A 17,627-nucleotide genomic window follows, 5' to 3' on the forward strand; every position below is an offset into this window, starting at 1 on the left:
GCTTGCTGTGCAATGGTGTCTGCTCCTGCTCGGGCAATCCAGGGAAAAGGGTGCAAAACAATTGTTTGCCGTTGGTCTGGCGGAGGGAGGGGCAACTGACAACATGGCTTACAGGGTTGTCTTACAGGGAATTAAAATCAACAAAGGGGGTGGCTTGGCGAGAAACAGAATGGCCCCCTCAAGGATAGAACTCAAAACTGGGTTTAGCAGGTTGTTGATTTCACGGAGGGAGGGAGGAGAAAATGAATACAAAACAAATCTGGTCTATTTCTAGTTTTGAGCTACTTCATCTATCTTTATACATCTTGCTGGCAGCAGTCTATGCAGTACGACCGCTAGCTATTGTCATCGCCTGGGTGCTCGGCAGAAGACGGTGCAGTATGACTGCTGGCCATCGTCTTCTGCTGGCTGTAGATTAAAAGACAGTGCACTGCCGGTAGGACTGAGTTGCCATGAGACGAAACTTAAAAGGGAAATGACCTGGCTGAGTCACTCCCATGTTTGCCTCGGTGCCCATGATCTCATCGAGGTCAGGTAAAAGAGCACCCTGGACTACGTTGACGACGGCTACCAGTTATACTGCACTGTCTGCTGCCAAAAGGCAATAAACTGTTGTTGTGTAGCAATGCAGTACCACGTCTGCCAGCACCCAGGAGACATACGGTGACGGTTAGCTGAGTGGGTTCCTTGCTGTGGTATGGTGTCTGCACAGGTAACTCAAGAAAAAAGGCGCAAAACAATTGTCTGCCCTTGCTTTCACGGAGGGAGGGAGTGGGGCCTGATGATATGTATCCAGAACTACCCACGACAATGTTTTAGCCCCATCAGGCACTGGGATTTCTACCTAGAATTCAAATGGGTGGCGGAGACTGCGGGAACTGTGGGATAGCTACCCACAGTGCAATGCTCCAGAAGTCGACGGTTGCCTCGGTACTGTGGACACACTCCGCCAACTACATGCACTTAGAGCATTTGTGTGGGGACACACACAATTGACTGTATAAAAACGCTTTCTACAAAACCGACTTCTATAAATTCGACCTAATTTCGTAGTGTAGACAAGGCCAAAGGGACATATTAAACCATCAGGTACATTTTTCAGTTTTTCTTGCCTTTTCTTTGCTGTAAACCAAGGTGTTGGGGTAGACAGTATTGTTCTGTTTTCTGAATCATTCCTGTTCATTTAGTGATAATAGCACATAAAACAGCATGTACAGTGTCACAGTTCAGCACAGTCAACCAAGCATAATTTCACCAAGCTCAAGATTATGGATGCCATGAATGAAACAGGGGTGCCAGCAAGAGAATGTTAATCATAAAGGAGAATGCTTCTGTTCACCTGTCAGTAGTCCGGCAATCGGTAGTGTTGGGAGAGGGAAAAAGTGATGAGTTTAATCTGGGGGGGGGGGTAAAAGCAGCTGGGGCTGCTGCCCCTTGTCCCTATCCCGCTCCTTGCTGTAACTTGAGAGGCTACGAATAACTGCCGGCAGGTGGCGCCCGTAGCTCAGGAGCCTGGACTCCGGGCTATTTATATCCCATGATTACAGTGCAGGGGCTCAGCTTTTCCAGCGACTTCGAAGGGGGTGGGGGGTAGAGAGGAAAACACCACCCCAGCCTCACTGTGTCCCTTCTGTCGCCATATTCTCCATGCAGATCTCCAGCAAGCAAGCACCCCGGCTCAGGGCAGCACGAAACTTCAACATCCCCTAAAAAATCCAGGCTTTAGTAAGGGGAGCACCTTCTAGGAGCTGCAGGGCAAGATGACTAACGTGTCCTATCACATCTCTAACCTCCTGGAGAAGATGACATCCACTGACAAAGATTTTAGGTAGGATCGCAGCTGCTGTTTGAGATTAGTTTGGGGGAGATCTCGTTAATCGCAACTCACTAGTTAGGGGTAGCAAGGTGCGTATCTGCAAACCCATACAAGGGAGAGATCTTGTTGACTGCAGCTAGTTCAACCCTCCTAGAGTAGAGAGGGGTTGTTTTATTAATTGCAGCTAGTACAAAACCCGAAAAAAGAGGAGGTGTCAATTGCAAAATTCCTTAAGGGTCAGCTGCAATCAGTGCAATCTCCCCGCCCCCCAAACGGTGAGGAATCTGCTGTATGTTCTGGGATTGATTAGTAAACACATGAATGCCCAAACGAAGGGCTCCGTGGTTGGTGGTGGGGAAACAAGCTAAGTTTTTTTTAGTTTATCTTACAAGTGGTTAGAGATTTTGCTCTTATTTTATAGAACTCTCAACCTCCACCCCCCCATGCCCGAATTGGGGCCTGTGGGGCACTGGACAGCAGCAGCTAGGGGAGAAAAAATCCTAATCAGCTGCTATTATCTGGGAAAATATCTGCTGTGTGTTCTGTGCTGTTCAAGAAAAATAAAAAGGCATATGAGGCCTTCTTTTAAAAGTAGTTGGATGGTGGTGGTCCCTCATCACTGGTTTATTTGTATGTGTTTGGAGGGGGGTGAACAAACCCACTTGGAGTTCAAATAAAGTAATAGTGTAGGACAGTGAATCATCAGTCATAAGCCACAAAAGTGAAGGGGAAAGTTGGTATGGAGTAACACATGTAGCTTTTATTGGCCTGAATAAATGATTAAGTAAAAGGGTAAGATATCCCAACCTGTTAAAGAGGAACTAAGGGTTACTATTATCAGGTAGTTAGGGGCCCAAAATACAGATTTTTTTTTTTTATGTTAAAAACAGAATTTATTATTTTTTAAAATATGCGTCTACAACTTAAACATTGCAGCATTGTGCTAGAGAACCCTAAGTGAAGCTGACTAGAAGGAAACACGCAATTGTCTCTTTTAATTGTCCAAAAACAGAGAAATACCTAAACTGAACAAATAGTTTAATAATGAGATAAGCAAATTAAAACAACTTCTATTTTAATAACCTCAGGGCCAAAACTATGCCGTAAGTGACTTCTGTTGGCATCAGTGGGATTTGTTCTAGAGTATCAAAGAGCAGATCTTAAAATAGAATTTGATCCTAAAATATTATTAGTGGCTTGTTCAGATTTTTAAAATGATTTTATTTTAATTAAAGGTCCTTTTAAATTAAGTAGTAATTGTCCTGTGTGTGTATCCTCTTACCATCCATTCATGCAGTTGGATTTTGAAATACTTCTTTAAGGAGTACTTTAATTTTATTGGTCATGGTTTTGTCATGTTTTATGTGCAGCATTTTGCCTTTGAAAAGTGTTTTATGGAACTGCAGTAAAGTGTAGCACATGTACCCAAGGATATGGATACAGTATTACAGGTATTCGCTGTGCTCAAATCCTTTATTTTTAAACTATATTGGCATGTTGAGGAAATATTTTGTTTCCACTAAAATACTTCTCTAAATGGACCAAGATGCTCAGCTGCTTTTATTCTTTTGGGTATATATGTTTCTGGAAAGGCAAATAAACCTTGTTAGACTTTGGAGTCAGTGGTATTCAAGGTGCTCTATAACTAAAATGTAATAGGTGTGTTTAAAAAATGTGCTGATTCACTATGAAAGATTTTTACTCTATTGCAATTCTGCCAACTGTACCCCTGCCCCCAGCCAGAATGGGTAATGTTTATGCCAGATAGGAAGGTTTGAGGTACTTTATAAGAGAGAGGTTTTTTTATTTTTATTTATAGTAGTATAACTTCTAGAAGACATGTCTACGTTTTTTGATGATAAAATGGATTTTTTTTTCCCCCAATGAAGCTGATGATAGAGCAGCTTCATTAGCTCTTATTCAGGATCTTTACATGTGTTGTCATGCTTTGTGCAGACTTCCAATTTAAAATGGAGCTAAATAGTCCTTGCTTAATCAAAAATAAAGTTAAATATTGTTTAAATTGTAGATCAGTAATTCCTTTAATTCTCTCATCTTCAATTTCTGGCTGGTGATCTAAGAGTCTCTTATCCCAGATGTAGTTATTTTGCTACTCACGCACAGGCTTACACACCAAAGACATGGCAAAACTATTGCGGTAGCATTTTTAAATGCTGAACATGCTGATCGGAAGCTTGATTTTTAAAATGTAGCTTAAGCAGCTTGTGAAATGAAAGGGAGTTATTTCCATTTAGTCCCTTTTGGATATTTATCCATGTTATAAAATTACACTCACTAATAGGGAGCTGCAATTCTAAGGATTTTCTGAACCTGGAGGCCAAATATTTGGTTTCATTTGTGAAAAGATGTGCATCTGAAAGTCATCCATCTAGCTGAACGTTAAATCTAAATAACTAGTGGCAATAAGGAATAAAGTCATCATGAATGGCTGCTTCTCACATGTGGGATATGAGAAGGATCAGTATTGGGAACTGTGATGTAGATATTGATGATTTGGGGTACAGGTAGCCTGGAAAAATGTCTCTTGCAGTAGTGCAGCTTCACTAGTGCGAGCAACAGTAGAAGCTGTAGCCTAGGTAGAGTGCCTTGTATCTCATAACCCGGGATGGTAAAAGAGCCTACATCCTGACTACAGTACAGCTTTCAATATTAGTAGCATTGGTGGGGCTACAGTGGTGCAGAAAAACACATTTTTTCAGTATAGATAAGGCCTCTAAGGAGGAAGTAAACAAGAGAGGAGGTTAAATTTTTTGATGATACAACAAACCATTCAGATTTTTGAAGAATACAAGACACTCCAGAAGGAAATAAACAAACTGAGTGACTAGACTGAACAATAGAAGTTTAAATATAGCCTAGATCAGTATTTCTCAGTGACTGGCCCATGCGGCGCCAGTCCCTGGGATCTCCCTGGCACATTTTAGGAAGGCAGCAAGCTGGTCCCTGGTATCAAAAAGGTTGAGAAACACTAGCCTAGATAACTTTAAAGTGCACTTCTAGTCTGAGGACTATTTTCCACTGAATGCATCCGACGAAGTGAGCTGTAGCCCACGACAGCTTATGCTCAAATAAATTGGTTAGTCTCTAAAGGTGCTACAAGTCCTCCTTTTCTTTTTGCGGATACAGACTAACACGGCTGCTACGCTGAATGCTAGTCTGAGGAGTGATTATGTAAAAGTGACAGGTTTCAGAGGAACAGCCGTGTTAGTCTGTATTCGCAAAAAGAAAAGGAGTACTTGTGGCACCTGAGAGACTAACCAATTTATTTGAGCATGAGCTTTCGTGAGCTACAGCTCACGAAAGCTCATGCTCAAATAAATTGGTTAGTCTCTCAGGTGCCACAAGTACTCCTTTTCTTTTTATGTAAAAGTGGCACTTTCTTTCTCAAGAGATTTTCTCTCTGTGTAATCAGCATACTATCCGCTTGTTTGCGTGATTAAAATAAGTTTTTACTCTGTCAACTTTGCAAGAGAGTGAGCTAGCTTTTATTTTGTCTCCTGCATTATCAACAGAATTGTTAGCAAAGGTACAGTTGTCGGACCATCTTCTGCCCTCAGTTTTATAATTGTGCCTCAGTGAAACTGAAGGCAGAATCTGGCTGTCAGAAGTTTTATGACTAGTAATGATGAGTAAGCTAGAAAGAGCCTATCTGGATTTTCAGATCCCAGGCTGACTTTTGCAGGACTGGCAATTAGAAAACACATTTTGTTCTCGTAACCCGAGACCATTCCATCTGGAAACATTGAGACAAAGTACATGTGGAATGCCACAATACCATTTTTGTAGAGTCATGTTTCAGAGCAGATTTGAGGGGAGAGAATAACTTAAAATTTTCCTGTGTCTTGTCTCACTTCGTTCTGAACTAGCTGAATTCTTTGCCACCAATTCCTTCTGCCTGAGTTCCCCCACTTGTCCAAACGGGGAATGGAAGAACTACTTTCTTAACTAATTCACAGGAGGGTTGTGAGGATTAATTAGTTAGTGTTTAAGTGCTTTCCATATTTGTGCCATGTGAATACTAAATTTTATCCTCTGCACTGATCTCTGTGAAATGTATCTGTGTTTACATACCGGTCAACCTATTGTTGATATTCTTTGTTTCAGATTTATGGCCACCAATGACCTGATGATGGAACTGCAGAAAGATTCCATAAAGCTGGATGAAGACAGTGAGAAGAAAGTTGTGAAAATGCTTTTAAAATTGCTTGAGGACAAAAATGGGGAGGTGCAGAACTTGGCTGTCAAGTGGTAAGAGCCTCTATATGGAGTAACACACATACTAGTAGCAATGAAACTGTCAAATAATCCAGAAAATTCTTTAGAATAGAGCCCTAGGTATACAGTGTCTTATAGCTTCCATTCAGAGTAGCAGCCATGTTAGGCTGTATTTGCAAAAAGAAAATAAGTACTTGTGGCACCTTAGAGACTAACCAATTTATTTGCGCATAAGCTTTCGTGAGCTACAGCTCACTTCATCGGATGCATTCAGTGGAAAATACAGTGGGGAGATTTATATACATAGAGAACATGAAACAATGGGTGTTACCATACACACTGTAACAAAAAGAAAAGGAGTACTTGTGGCACCTTAGAGACTAACCAATTTATTTGAGCATAAGCTTTCGTGAGCTACAGCTCACTTCATCGGATGCATACTGTGGAAAGCAAAGAAGATCTTTTTATACACCCATTTTTTCATGCTTTGTGTGTATAAAAAGATCTCCTCTACTTTCCACAGTATGCATCCGATGAAGTGAGCTGTAGCTCATGAAAGCTTATGCTCAGATAAATTGGTTAGTCAATAAGGTGCCACAAGTACTCCTTTTCTTCTTGCGAATACAAACTAACATGGCTGTTACTCTGAACACTATAACAAGAGAGTGATCATTTAAGGTGAGCCGTTACCAGCAGGAGAACGGGGTGGAGGTGGGGGAGTGGGAAACGTTTTGTAGTGATGATCAAGGTGGGCCATTTCCAGCAGTTGACAAGAACGTCTGAGGAACAGTGGGGGGTGGAGGGGGGGAATAAACATTGGGAAATAGTTTTACTTTGTGTAATGACCCATCCACTCCCAGTCTTTATTCGAGCTTAAGTTAATTGTATCCAGTTTGCAAATTAATTCCAATTCAGCAGTCTCTCGTTGGAGTCTGTTTTTGAAGTTTTTTTTGTTGAAGAATTGCAACTTTTAGGTCTGTAATCGAGTGACCAAAGAGATTGAAGTGTTCTCCGACTGGTTTATGAATGTTATAATTCTTGACGTCTGATTTGTGTCCATTTATTCTTTTACGTAGAGACTGTCCAGTTTGACCAATGTACACGGCAGAGGGGCATTGCTGGCACATGATGGCATATATCACATTGGTAGATGTGCAGGTGAACGAGTCTCTACATGCAACTACAGCATTTGCTCAAGAAACTTCCTGAAAAAGCACAAGATCAAATCCGCACAGACACACCCCTGGAACCCCAACCTGGGATATTCTATTTACTACCCAAGATCCATAAACCTGGAAATCCTGGGCGCCCCATCATCTCGGGCATTGGCACCCTGACAGCAGGATTGTCTGGCTATGTAGACTCCCTCCTCAGGCCCTACGCTACCAGCACTCCCAGCTACCTTCGAGACACCACTCATTTCCTGAGGAAACTTCAATCCATCGGTGATCTTCCTGATAACACCATCCTGGCCGCTATGGATGTAGAAGCCCTCTACACCAACATTCCACACAAAGATGGACTACAAGCCGTCAAGAACACTATCCCCGATAATGTCACGGCTAACCTGGTGGCTGAACTTTGTGACTTTGTCCTTACCCATAACTATTTCACATTTGGGGACAATGTATACCTTCAGATCAGCGGCACTGCTATGGGTACCCGCATGGCCCCACAGTATGCCAACATTTTTATGGCTGATTTAGAACAACGCTTCCTCAGCTCTCGTCCCCTAAAGCCCCTACTCTACTTGCGCTATATTGATGACATCTTCATCATCTGGACCCATGGAAAAGAAGCCCTTGAGGAATTCCACCATGATTTCAACAACTTCCATCCCACCATCAACCTCAGCCTGGTCCAGTCCACACAAGAGATCCACTTCCTGGACACTACAGTGCTAATAAACAATGGCCACATAAACACCACCCTATACCGGAAACCTACTGACCGCTATTCCTACCTACGTGCCTCCAGCTTTCACCCTGACCACACCGCACGATCCATCGTCTACAGCCAAGCTCTGCGATACAACCGCATTTGCTCCAACCCCTCAGACAGAGACAGACACCTACAAGATCTCTATCAAGCATTCTTACAACTACAATACCCACCTGCAGAAGTAAAGAAACAGATTGATAGAGCCAGAAGAGTTCCCAGAAGTTACCTACTACAAGACAGGCCTAACAAAGAAAATAACAGAACGCCACTAGCCGTCACCTTCAGCCCCCAACTAAAACCCCTCCAACGCATTATTAAGGATCTACAACCTATCCTAAAGGATGACCCAACACTCTCACAAATCTTGGGAGACAGGCCAGTCCTTGCCTACAGACAGCCCCGCAACCTGAAGCAAATACTCACCAACAACCACATACCACACAACAGAACCACTAACCCAGGAACTTATCCTTGCAACAAAGCCCGTTGCCAATTGTGCCCACATATCTATTCAGGGGACACCATCACAGGGCCTAATAACATCAGCCACACTATCAGAGGCTCGTTCACCTGCACATCCACCAATGTGATATATGCCATCATGTGCCAGCAATGCCCCTCTGCCATGTACATTGGTCAAACTGGACAGTCTCTACGTAAAAGAATAAATGGACACAAATCAGATGTCAAGAATTATAACATTCATAAACCAGTCGGAGAACACTTCAATCTCTCTGGTCACGCAATCACAGACATGAAGGTCGCTATCTTAAAACAAAAAAACTTCAAATCCAGACTCCAGCGAGAAACTGCTGAATTGGAATTCATTTGCAAATTGGATACTATTAATTTAGGCTTAAATAGAGACTGGGAGTGGCTAAGTCATTATGCAAGGTAGCCTATTTCCCCTTGTTTTTTCCAAACCCCCCCCCCCCCAGACGTTCTGGTTAAACTTGGATTTAAACTTGGAGAGTGGTCAGTTTGGATGAGCTATTGCCAGCAGGAGAGTGAGTTTGTGTGTGTGTGTGTGTCCCCGGGAAAAAAAAAAGCGGGGGGGGCGGGGGTGAGAGAGCCTGGATTTGTGCTGGACATGGCCCACCTTGATTACCATGCACATTGTAGGGAGAGTGGTCACTTTGGATGAGCTATTACCAGCAGGAGAGTGAGTTTGTGTGTGTGTTTTTTGGAGGGGGATGAGGGGGTGAGAGAACCTTGATTTGTGCAGGAAATGGCCCACCTTGATTATCATGCACATTGTGTAGAGAGTTGTCACTTTGGATGGGCTATTACCAGCAGGAGAGTGAGTTTGTGTGGGGGGGGTGGAGGGTGAGAGAACCTAGATTTGTGCTGGAAATGGCCCAACTTGATGATCACTTTAGATAAGCTATTACCAGCAGGACAGTGGGGTGGGAGGAGGTATTGTTTCATGATCTCTGTGTGTATATAAAGTCTGCTGCAGTTTCCACGGTATGCATCCGATGAAGTGAGCTGTAGCTCACGAAAGCTCATGCTCAAATAAATTGGTTAGTCTCTAAGGTGCCACAAGTACTCCTTTTCTTTTTGAGTCTCTGAGAGTGTGACTGATGTGATTAGGCCCTATGATGGTGTCCCCTGAATAGATATGTGGACACATTTGGCAACGGGCTTTGTTGCAAGGATAGGTTCCTGGGTTAGTGGTTCTGTTGTGTGGTGTGTGGTTGCTGGTGAGCATTTGCTTCAGGTTGGGGGGCTGTCTGTAAGCAAGGACTGGCCTGTCTCCCAAGATCTGTGAGAGTGATGGGTCGTCCTTCAGGATAGGTTGTAGATTGAATCTTCCGTATGAATGCTTTCTGTCTGATACAAGGCAGCGACAGTCTCTAGTTATGGTGAGAGATGTGTGGGTAGGGATGAATGTATAATAGTTTTGTAGGAACAGTAGATGAAACTATCGAAAGGCTTATATTGTAGATTTTGCCATATCTAAACTTGCATCCTTAAAATTTTATTTCTTCAGAGAGGGGTCCAGATAAAAAAAAAAAAGTTTGCAAATGATACCAAGCTTGGAGGGGTTGCAAGTGCTTTGGAGGATAGGATTAAAATGACTTCCTAGGGAGGAGTACTGTAGAAAGGGATCTGGGGGGTCACAGTGGATCACAAGCTAAATATGAGTCAACAGTGTAACACTGTTGCAAAAAAAGAAAACATTCTGGGATGCATTAGCATAGGGGTTCTCAAACTGGGGATCGGGACCCCTCGGGGTGGTGAGGTTATTACATGGGGGAGGGGGGTCGCGATCTGTCAGCCTCTACCCCAAACTCCACTTTGCCTCCCGCATTTATAATGGTGTTAAATATATTTAAAAGTGTTTTTAATTTATAAGTGGGGGTCGCACTCAGAGGCTTGCTATTTGAAAGGGGTCACCAGTACAAAAGTTTGAGAACCACTGTATTAACAGGTTTCAGAGGAACAGCCGTGTTAGTCTGTATTCGCAAAAAGAAAAGGAGTACTTGTGGCACCTTAGAGACTAACCAATTTATTTGAGCATGAGCTTTCGTGAGCTACAGCTCACTTCATCAGATGTTTACCGTGGAAACTGCAGCAGACTTTATATACACACAGAAATCATGAAACAATACCTCCTCCCACCCCACTGTCCTGCTGGTAATAGCTTATCTAAAGTGATCAACAGGTGGGCCATTTCCAGCACAAATCCAGGTTTTCTCACCCTCCACCCCCCCACACAAATTCACTCTCCTGCTGGTGCTAGCCCATCCAAAGTGACAACTCTTTACATAATCAAGTCGGGCTATTTCCTGCATAGATCAAGGTTTTCTCACATCCCCCCCACCCCCATACACACACAAACTCACTCTCCTGCTGGTAATAGCTCATCTAAACTGACCACTCTCCAGGTTTAAATCCAAGTTAAACCAGAACATCTGGGGGGGGGGGGTAGGAAAAAACAAGAGGAAACAGGCTACCTTGCATAATGACTTAGCCACTCCCAGTCTCTATTTAAGCCTAAATTAATAGTATCCAATTTGCAAATGAATTCCAATTCAGCAGTTTCTCGCTGGAGTCTGGATTTGAAGTTTTTTTGTTTTAAGATAGCGACCTTCATGTCTGTGATTGCGTGACCAGAGAGATTGAAGTGTTCTCCGACTGGTTTATGAATGTTATAATTCTTGACATCTGATTTGTGTCCATTTATTCTTTTACGTAGAGACTGTCCAGTTTGACCAATGTACATGGCAGAGGGGCATTGCTGGCACATGATGGCATATATCACATTGGTGGATGTGCAGGTGAACGAGCCTCTGATAGTGTGGCTGATGTTATTAGGCCCTGTGATGGTGTCCCCTGAATAGATATGTGGGCACAATTGGCAACGGGCTTTGTTGCAAGGATAAGTTCCTGGGTTAGTGGTTCTGTTGTGTGGTATGTGGTTGTTGGTGAGTATTTGCTTCAGGTTGCGGGGCTGTCTGTAGGCGATGTCTGCCTACAGACAGCCCCGCAACCTGAAGCAAATACTCACCAACAACCACATACCACACAACAGAACCACTAACCCAGGAACTTATCCTTGCAACAAAGCCCGTTTCCAACTGTGCCCACATATCTATTCAGGGGACACAGGGCCTAATAACATCAGCCACACTATCAGAGGCTCGTTCACCTGCACATCCACCAATGTGATATATGCCATCATGTGCCAGCAATGCCCCTCTGCCATTTACATTGGTCAAACTGGACAGTCTCTACGTAAAAGAATAAATGGACACAAATCAGATGTCAAGAATTATAACATTCATAAACCAGTCGGAGAACACTTCAATCTCTCTGGTCACGCAATCACAGACATGAAGGTCGCTATCTTAAAACAAAAAAACTTCAAATCCAGACTCCAGCGAGAAACTGCTGAATTGGAATTCATTTGCAAATTGGATACTATTAATTTAGGCTTAAATAGAGACTGGGAGTGGCTAAGTCATTATGCAAGGTAGCCTGTTTCCTCTTGTTTTTTCCTACCCCCCCCCCCAGATGTTCTGGTTTAACTTGGATTTAAACCTGGAGAGTGGTCAGTTTAGATGAGCTATTACCAGCAGGAGAGTGAGTTTGTGTGTGTATGGGGGTGGGGGGGATGTGAGAAAACCTGGATTTATGCAGGAAATAGCCCGACTTGATTATGTAAAGAGTTGTCACTTTGGATGGGCTAGCACCAGCAGGAGAGTGAATTTGTGTGGGGGGGTGGAGGGTGAGAAAACCTGGATTTGTGCTGGAAATGGCCCACCTGATGATCACTTTAGATAAGCTATTACCAGCAGGACAGTGGGGTGGGAGGAGGTATTGTTTCATGATCTCTGTGTGTATATAAAGTCTGCTGCAGTTTCCACGGTATACATCTGATGAAGTGAGCTGTAGCTCACGAAAGCTCATGCTCAAATAAATTGGTTAGTCTCTAAGGTGCTACAAGTACTCCTTTTCTTTTTGCGAATACAGACTAACACGGCTGTTACTCTGAAACCTGTCATTAGTGCTTATATTACTTTTCAAACTTTTGTATTTCAGAAGACTCATTTGGCTTCTAAATAGCTATTTTTGCCTCGATCACTGAATTAAAAAAAAAAAGTTCCTACCAAAAAACAGGCTACATGTGAGCTCACAGTGTTAACTTTAACAAATGCTTTATTCTGTCAGCAGGTCCATGCCCCACTCTGTCATGGTTCTGATACACCAAAAAGGAAATACATGTAGGTTCATACAGATTCTGCACAATTAGCATCACAACAAGGAAAAATACAAGGTTTGCCAAATAGACAAGGATAAAACACTGTAGGTAAAGATACTTTTTGTTTTTAGGCTTTCAGGGAATTTTATCTGCTATGGACAGTCACAAATATTGTAACAAAATACATAACAGTGACACTTTCTAATATAAACATTCTTAATAGTCAGATTGTTTACATGATGAATTCTTAATCGAAGGGTCCCATTTAGTTGCCTTTGAAATCAAAGGGAATGTTACTTTTGCTTCAGTGGGAACCAGATCTGGCTCCACTTGTGTATCTGAATAAACTTTAGTAAGATTGGGATATGTTGATGGAGGCTACATGGTGCTGCGCAGGGTTTTGGACTCTCCGGAACAATTGGCACTCTTTCTTTATGAGCTAGATTCACAGCTGACTTTGATAAGAGTCCCAAGGAAACGGCAGTCATACGGTTTTACCATAATACAGTGCAGGATACTAAGCCTAAAATTCCAGTCCCAGTTCATGTGAAGCGTTACTATTCTTGAAAAATGAGTTTGTCTTACAAGTATTATCGACAGTAGCAAAAAGTGTGGCAAAGTAATCCTCTTTCTCTCACCATGTGCACGTAGTCATGTTTGTAGCCAATTGAGAGAATACTATTGCTGAGTGTTAAATCTCTGGAGGCTGGTCATCTATGTATTTTTACCTTGGAATAACATCTTGGCAGTGTTTCTTTAGAACCCTGTTGAGCAAGATGGCTGTACTGCACATCAACCTCCCCCTCCCCCGGTCAGCTGCTAAATTCTGATAAGTTTTGCACATGGAAAGCACAAGGTATGTTTTACTCAGATTGGATGCCTGACTTTATAATAGAGGAAAGAGACCAAGTCTAGTCTCTGTATGGAAGATGGTGAGCACAAACAAGCACAGTGACCCCCTCTAACGTTCTGCATCTGAACTGGAATTCAAAATGGCAGCTGCTGTTCTTGCATCAGACTGGGAGACTCCTTCACATTTAAAGATGCATACACAGAAAACAGTATGACCTCATCTTTCATGTACTACAGATTTCTTAATTGATAAACAGGTTACACAAAGGGGCATGTTATGGATTAAGTCCCCATACTATGCCCACAGGAAATACTAGAAAGTAGTTGGAGAACCTGATAGTTTAGCTTGTATTCAGGCCAAACTCCCATTGAAGTCCTTCCCCAAATAAAGCCTGCAGCATCTGGCTCATGGTGTTTCTCTGTAAACAAGATGCTCAATTCTGTGAGGTTTCAGAGGAACAGCCGTGTTAGTCTGTATTCGCAAAAAGAAAAGGAGTACTTGTGGCACCTTAGAGACTAACCAATTTATTTGAGCATGAGCTTTCGTGAGCTACAGCTCACTTCATCATGAGCTCACGAAAGCTCATGCTCAAATAAATTGGTTAGTCTCTAAGGTGCCACAAGTACTCCTTTTCAATTCTGTGAGTTACTTTCCCAGTGAGTCCTGTGGAAGGCGGAAGAATGGCCTTGCAATTAAGGCACAGGACTAGGGGGTTCTCTTACTGATACTGCTGCTGACTTGTGTGAGCTTGAGCAAATCACTTACGCTATAAGAAGTACAATGTATTATTACTATTAGAGTTGGGCTAAACATATTTTCTGTGAATGTTCATTTCAATAAAAAATTGAATTTTCTTTGTTTGCATTCCTTTCTGTTTGTATTTTCTGAATGTTCTCTAAACCAGATTTGTTAGTGGAATGTTTGTGGAAACAACTAATTGTCATGACATAGTATAAAATATTCATGGAAGATGAATAATTTTAAATTCAGAAACTTGAAATCTGATTTGAAGAGTTACCTTCATCTGATTAGAGAACTGAGACGTTACCATGTTACTTGTCTAATCAAAACTAACTAACACAGCTCAAACTTTGAATATAAAATATTTGCAACTAACTGCTCGTAAACACCCTACTGGCAATTATTGCACATGTAATTTTGAATAGTGGATTCATTAGAGACAATCTCATGTTGTTACTGACATAAGAGAGGAAAATGAATACTGGATTTGGTTAATCAGCTCTTGTTCTTACACTGTACAGAGGCAGAGTTCTCAGTCCGCATAGCAGTGGGCAACAGGAGGTAAATTACACATGGAAATATTAATGTTATTTTTAGACTGGTCAGTTTTGGCACCTTTTAAAACATGACTATAGATTTCAGTGTTAAAAGAACTAACATGGCTGCCTTGTCATAATTCAGTCTATTAGCTATTAAACTGCACATTCAATTAAGAAAATCTTATTTGGTATAAATAACTTGCCCTCCCCCTCCATATTTCCAATAGACTAATTGATGTTCTCCACTATGGATCTGATAATGACTTTAATGGGTCTTTAGTGATTTAGTTGGTGTTGGTCCTGCTTTGAGCAGGGGGTTGGACTAGATGACCTCTCTCTCTTCCAATCCTAATCTTTTATGATTCCATTGACTTCAGTGGGCTTTGGATCAGACCCTATCTGATGTGCTAACTAGCTAGGAATACGAAGTCTGATGAGTAGATTTCTGACAGACCATCTGACATCAGTTTTTGATTTTAAACATGTTTCAATAATGATGGTAGTGTTTGTGACATTAGATCTGGTGCCCCCCTTATCTTAAAGAAATCTGAAGGACTACATCTGAAATCCAACACCAACCAGATCATCCTTCCTTTTGACATGAAGTGTGGTTTCTAGACAATGGTTTTCTTCACATTTGGTCTGTCTTCTTTTTTCCTTCTGTAGTTTGGGCCCTTTGGTCAGCAAAGTGAAAGAATATCAGGTAGAAACTATTGTGGACTCTCTGTGTACAAACATGTTATCAGACAAGGAACAACTTCGGGATATCTCCAGCATTGGTCTGAAAACGGTCATCTCAGAGCTGCCTCCAGCGTCTACCGGTAAAATTCTTCCCTGAAATATGGTAAAATCTACTACAGCCTTTAGGAAGCAGAGTTCAGAACCTGTAGTTTTATGGGATTCCCTCTCCCCCAGCCCAGTGCTGTTAGTAATGGTGGGCACAGGGATAGGGAATTACAATGTAATGAATAAAGAGTTGAAGATGCTAATAAAATTGATTAAAGACAGGACTTGAAACAAAACCCTAGATCTGATCACCCGCAAAATGGGGGTGCTTGAAATGTGAACCTTCATCTTCTAACGTTTGCAACTGACCCCTGTCTGCATAATAGTCCGAAATCATAAACCCTGGATTCAAATGTTGTTGCTTGGGACCATCACTGAGAGAGTCTATACTAAAGTCTAGCAGGGCTGCTCACGGTCTGGTTCCCACAAATGGTGAATCTGATGTCTTCTGGATCTTAGCAGCACTGATACATTCACTACCTTTATGTACAGTCTGTTTCACTGCCTGTGTCTTTTTACTATTGACAGCCTCTCCAGGCTGCCTCTTTTGCCCAGTTTCTATAGCCATGGCACAAAAAAAGCATGCTGAGCTGGGTTTCCAGTAAACACAATAGTAGTTCTTCAATAATATATCTCTTAAGTGCACAGAGATTTGTGCTGTCTCTTCAGCAGTCTCTGTGCTTTGATGCCATCTCTCATGCATCTGGCAACTCCAAACACCCCCCCCCCCCACCCCCACTCTGCATAGCAGGAGCCAAGGCGGCATTGCTGTCTTTGACTTTGAGCTGGCAGTTGTACTGGATGGAATTATTTTTCATGCAGATAGCTTTCAAGCTCTGTTTACAAACGCTGCTAAATTTTAAATACTTGAGAGCCATAGTTTTAGAGACCTTTCATTGGTGTATGTCACACGAACTGAAATAGTCTTACTGTAGTAACTGGGAATAGATTACCTGAGCCTTCTTCCCAAGGGTTGGGCCCGGTACTCCATGTGCGGGGACAGAAGAGGGAGGAGGGGAGACTTCATCGCTTGCTGCTTTCACCTCTGACCCCACTGACATTGGTGCTCAAGTGTCGGATTGGGGTGGGGAGGTGATTGGGGCTGGAAAAAGTGGAGCCAGGAAGCAGGTCTTCCTGCAGCATGCTGCTCTCTAAACATACCCTCTCCATGCAGAAGTTAATGATGTTCCTAGCAGCATTTACTTCTGTTCTGGGCCTGCACCCAACTGAGGGAGGTCATGGTATTTCCTGGGCAGAGGAACCAATGGGAGCATTGCTTTTCAGGCAGCCGTGTTACTTGGAGATGGAGGAGCCCAGGCATCACCAGGGAGAAGCAGCCTCCCTTTCCCACAAGGGTAGCATTAGTTGACCATTCCACTCCCTTAATCTTCCTCTGGTGACTTTTTTTGACTGGGAGAGACCATTATGGCCAATAGTAACTTAGCCACCTGCTGTGGACGAGTCCACATGTATGCTGCTGTGCATTATAACCCCTGAGTATCAGGGAGGAAAAAGTGGTTTTGAAAACAAAAAGTTGACCAAAGGTTATCTCTTTTCTTAGGTTCCACAATGACAGCCAATGTGTGCAAAAAGATCACGGCCCAGCTAACTGGAGCCATTGGGAAACAAGAGGATGTATCTGTGCAGTTAGAGGCTCTTGACATCCTGTCAGATATGTTGAGCAGGTATGAAAGGATTTCCTCCAAGCAGCTGTGTATGGCAGGGGGGCTGCACAGTGTGTTTGCTTGTGATTTTTGTGTTACTTGGAGGACTAAAACATTAAAGGATTGGGATTGGTGCCAGTTGGGAAGTGTCTGGGCAGGTCTTATCACCCAGCTGAGCTAAGAGAATGTACATATGTATCCTTTTACACTTGGAAGGATACTGGTAACATTGCAGGATCATAAGAAACTTCTGGGGAGGTAGGAAGGGGAAGGGCAGAAAGAAGAAAAATTCTATTTTGGAACGTGTGATCTGATCACACAGTTTCTTTGGCTAGCGGTTTCT

General features: G+C 42.6%; 1 protein-coding gene and 1 long non-coding RNA gene across 5 annotated transcripts in view; both read left to right on the forward strand.

Annotated features, from left to right (window-relative positions):
- The first annotated feature begins 1,576 nt into the window (after positions 1–1,576).
- Positions 1,577–17,627, forward strand: part of LOC125640253 (cullin-associated NEDD8-dissociated protein 1) — a 37,227-nt gene continuing 21,176 nt past the window's right edge. The window contains exons 1-5 of one of the 4 annotated variants that reach the window (XM_048858609.2): positions 1,577–1,828; positions 5,942–6,085; positions 14,817–14,856; positions 15,501–15,655; positions 17,182–17,305. In XM_048858609.2, the coding sequence (XP_048714566.1) occupies positions 6,055–6,085; positions 14,817–14,856; positions 15,501–15,655; positions 17,182–17,305 (350 nt within the window). In that variant the 5' untranslated portion in view covers positions 1,577–1,828; positions 5,942–6,054. Of the gene's footprint in view, positions 1,829–5,522; positions 5,590–5,941; positions 6,086–14,816; positions 14,857–15,500; positions 15,656–17,181; positions 17,306–17,627 lie in introns of those variants that run through there. The other 3 variants (XM_048858610.2, XM_048858607.2, XM_048858608.2) reach the window with 3 other exon arrangements.
- On the forward strand, positions 13,462–14,408 carry LOC142072681 (uncharacterized). Its single transcript, XR_012669194.1, has 2 exons — positions 13,462–14,000; positions 14,200–14,408. It is a non-coding gene; the product is annotated as an uncharacterized LOC142072681 (long non-coding RNA).

This window comes from Caretta caretta, chromosome 7 (assembly GCF_965140235.1).
Source record: "Caretta caretta isolate rCarCar2 chromosome 7, rCarCar1.hap1, whole genome shotgun sequence".
Classification (NCBI taxonomy): domain Eukaryota; kingdom Metazoa; phylum Chordata; order Testudines; family Cheloniidae; genus Caretta; species Caretta caretta.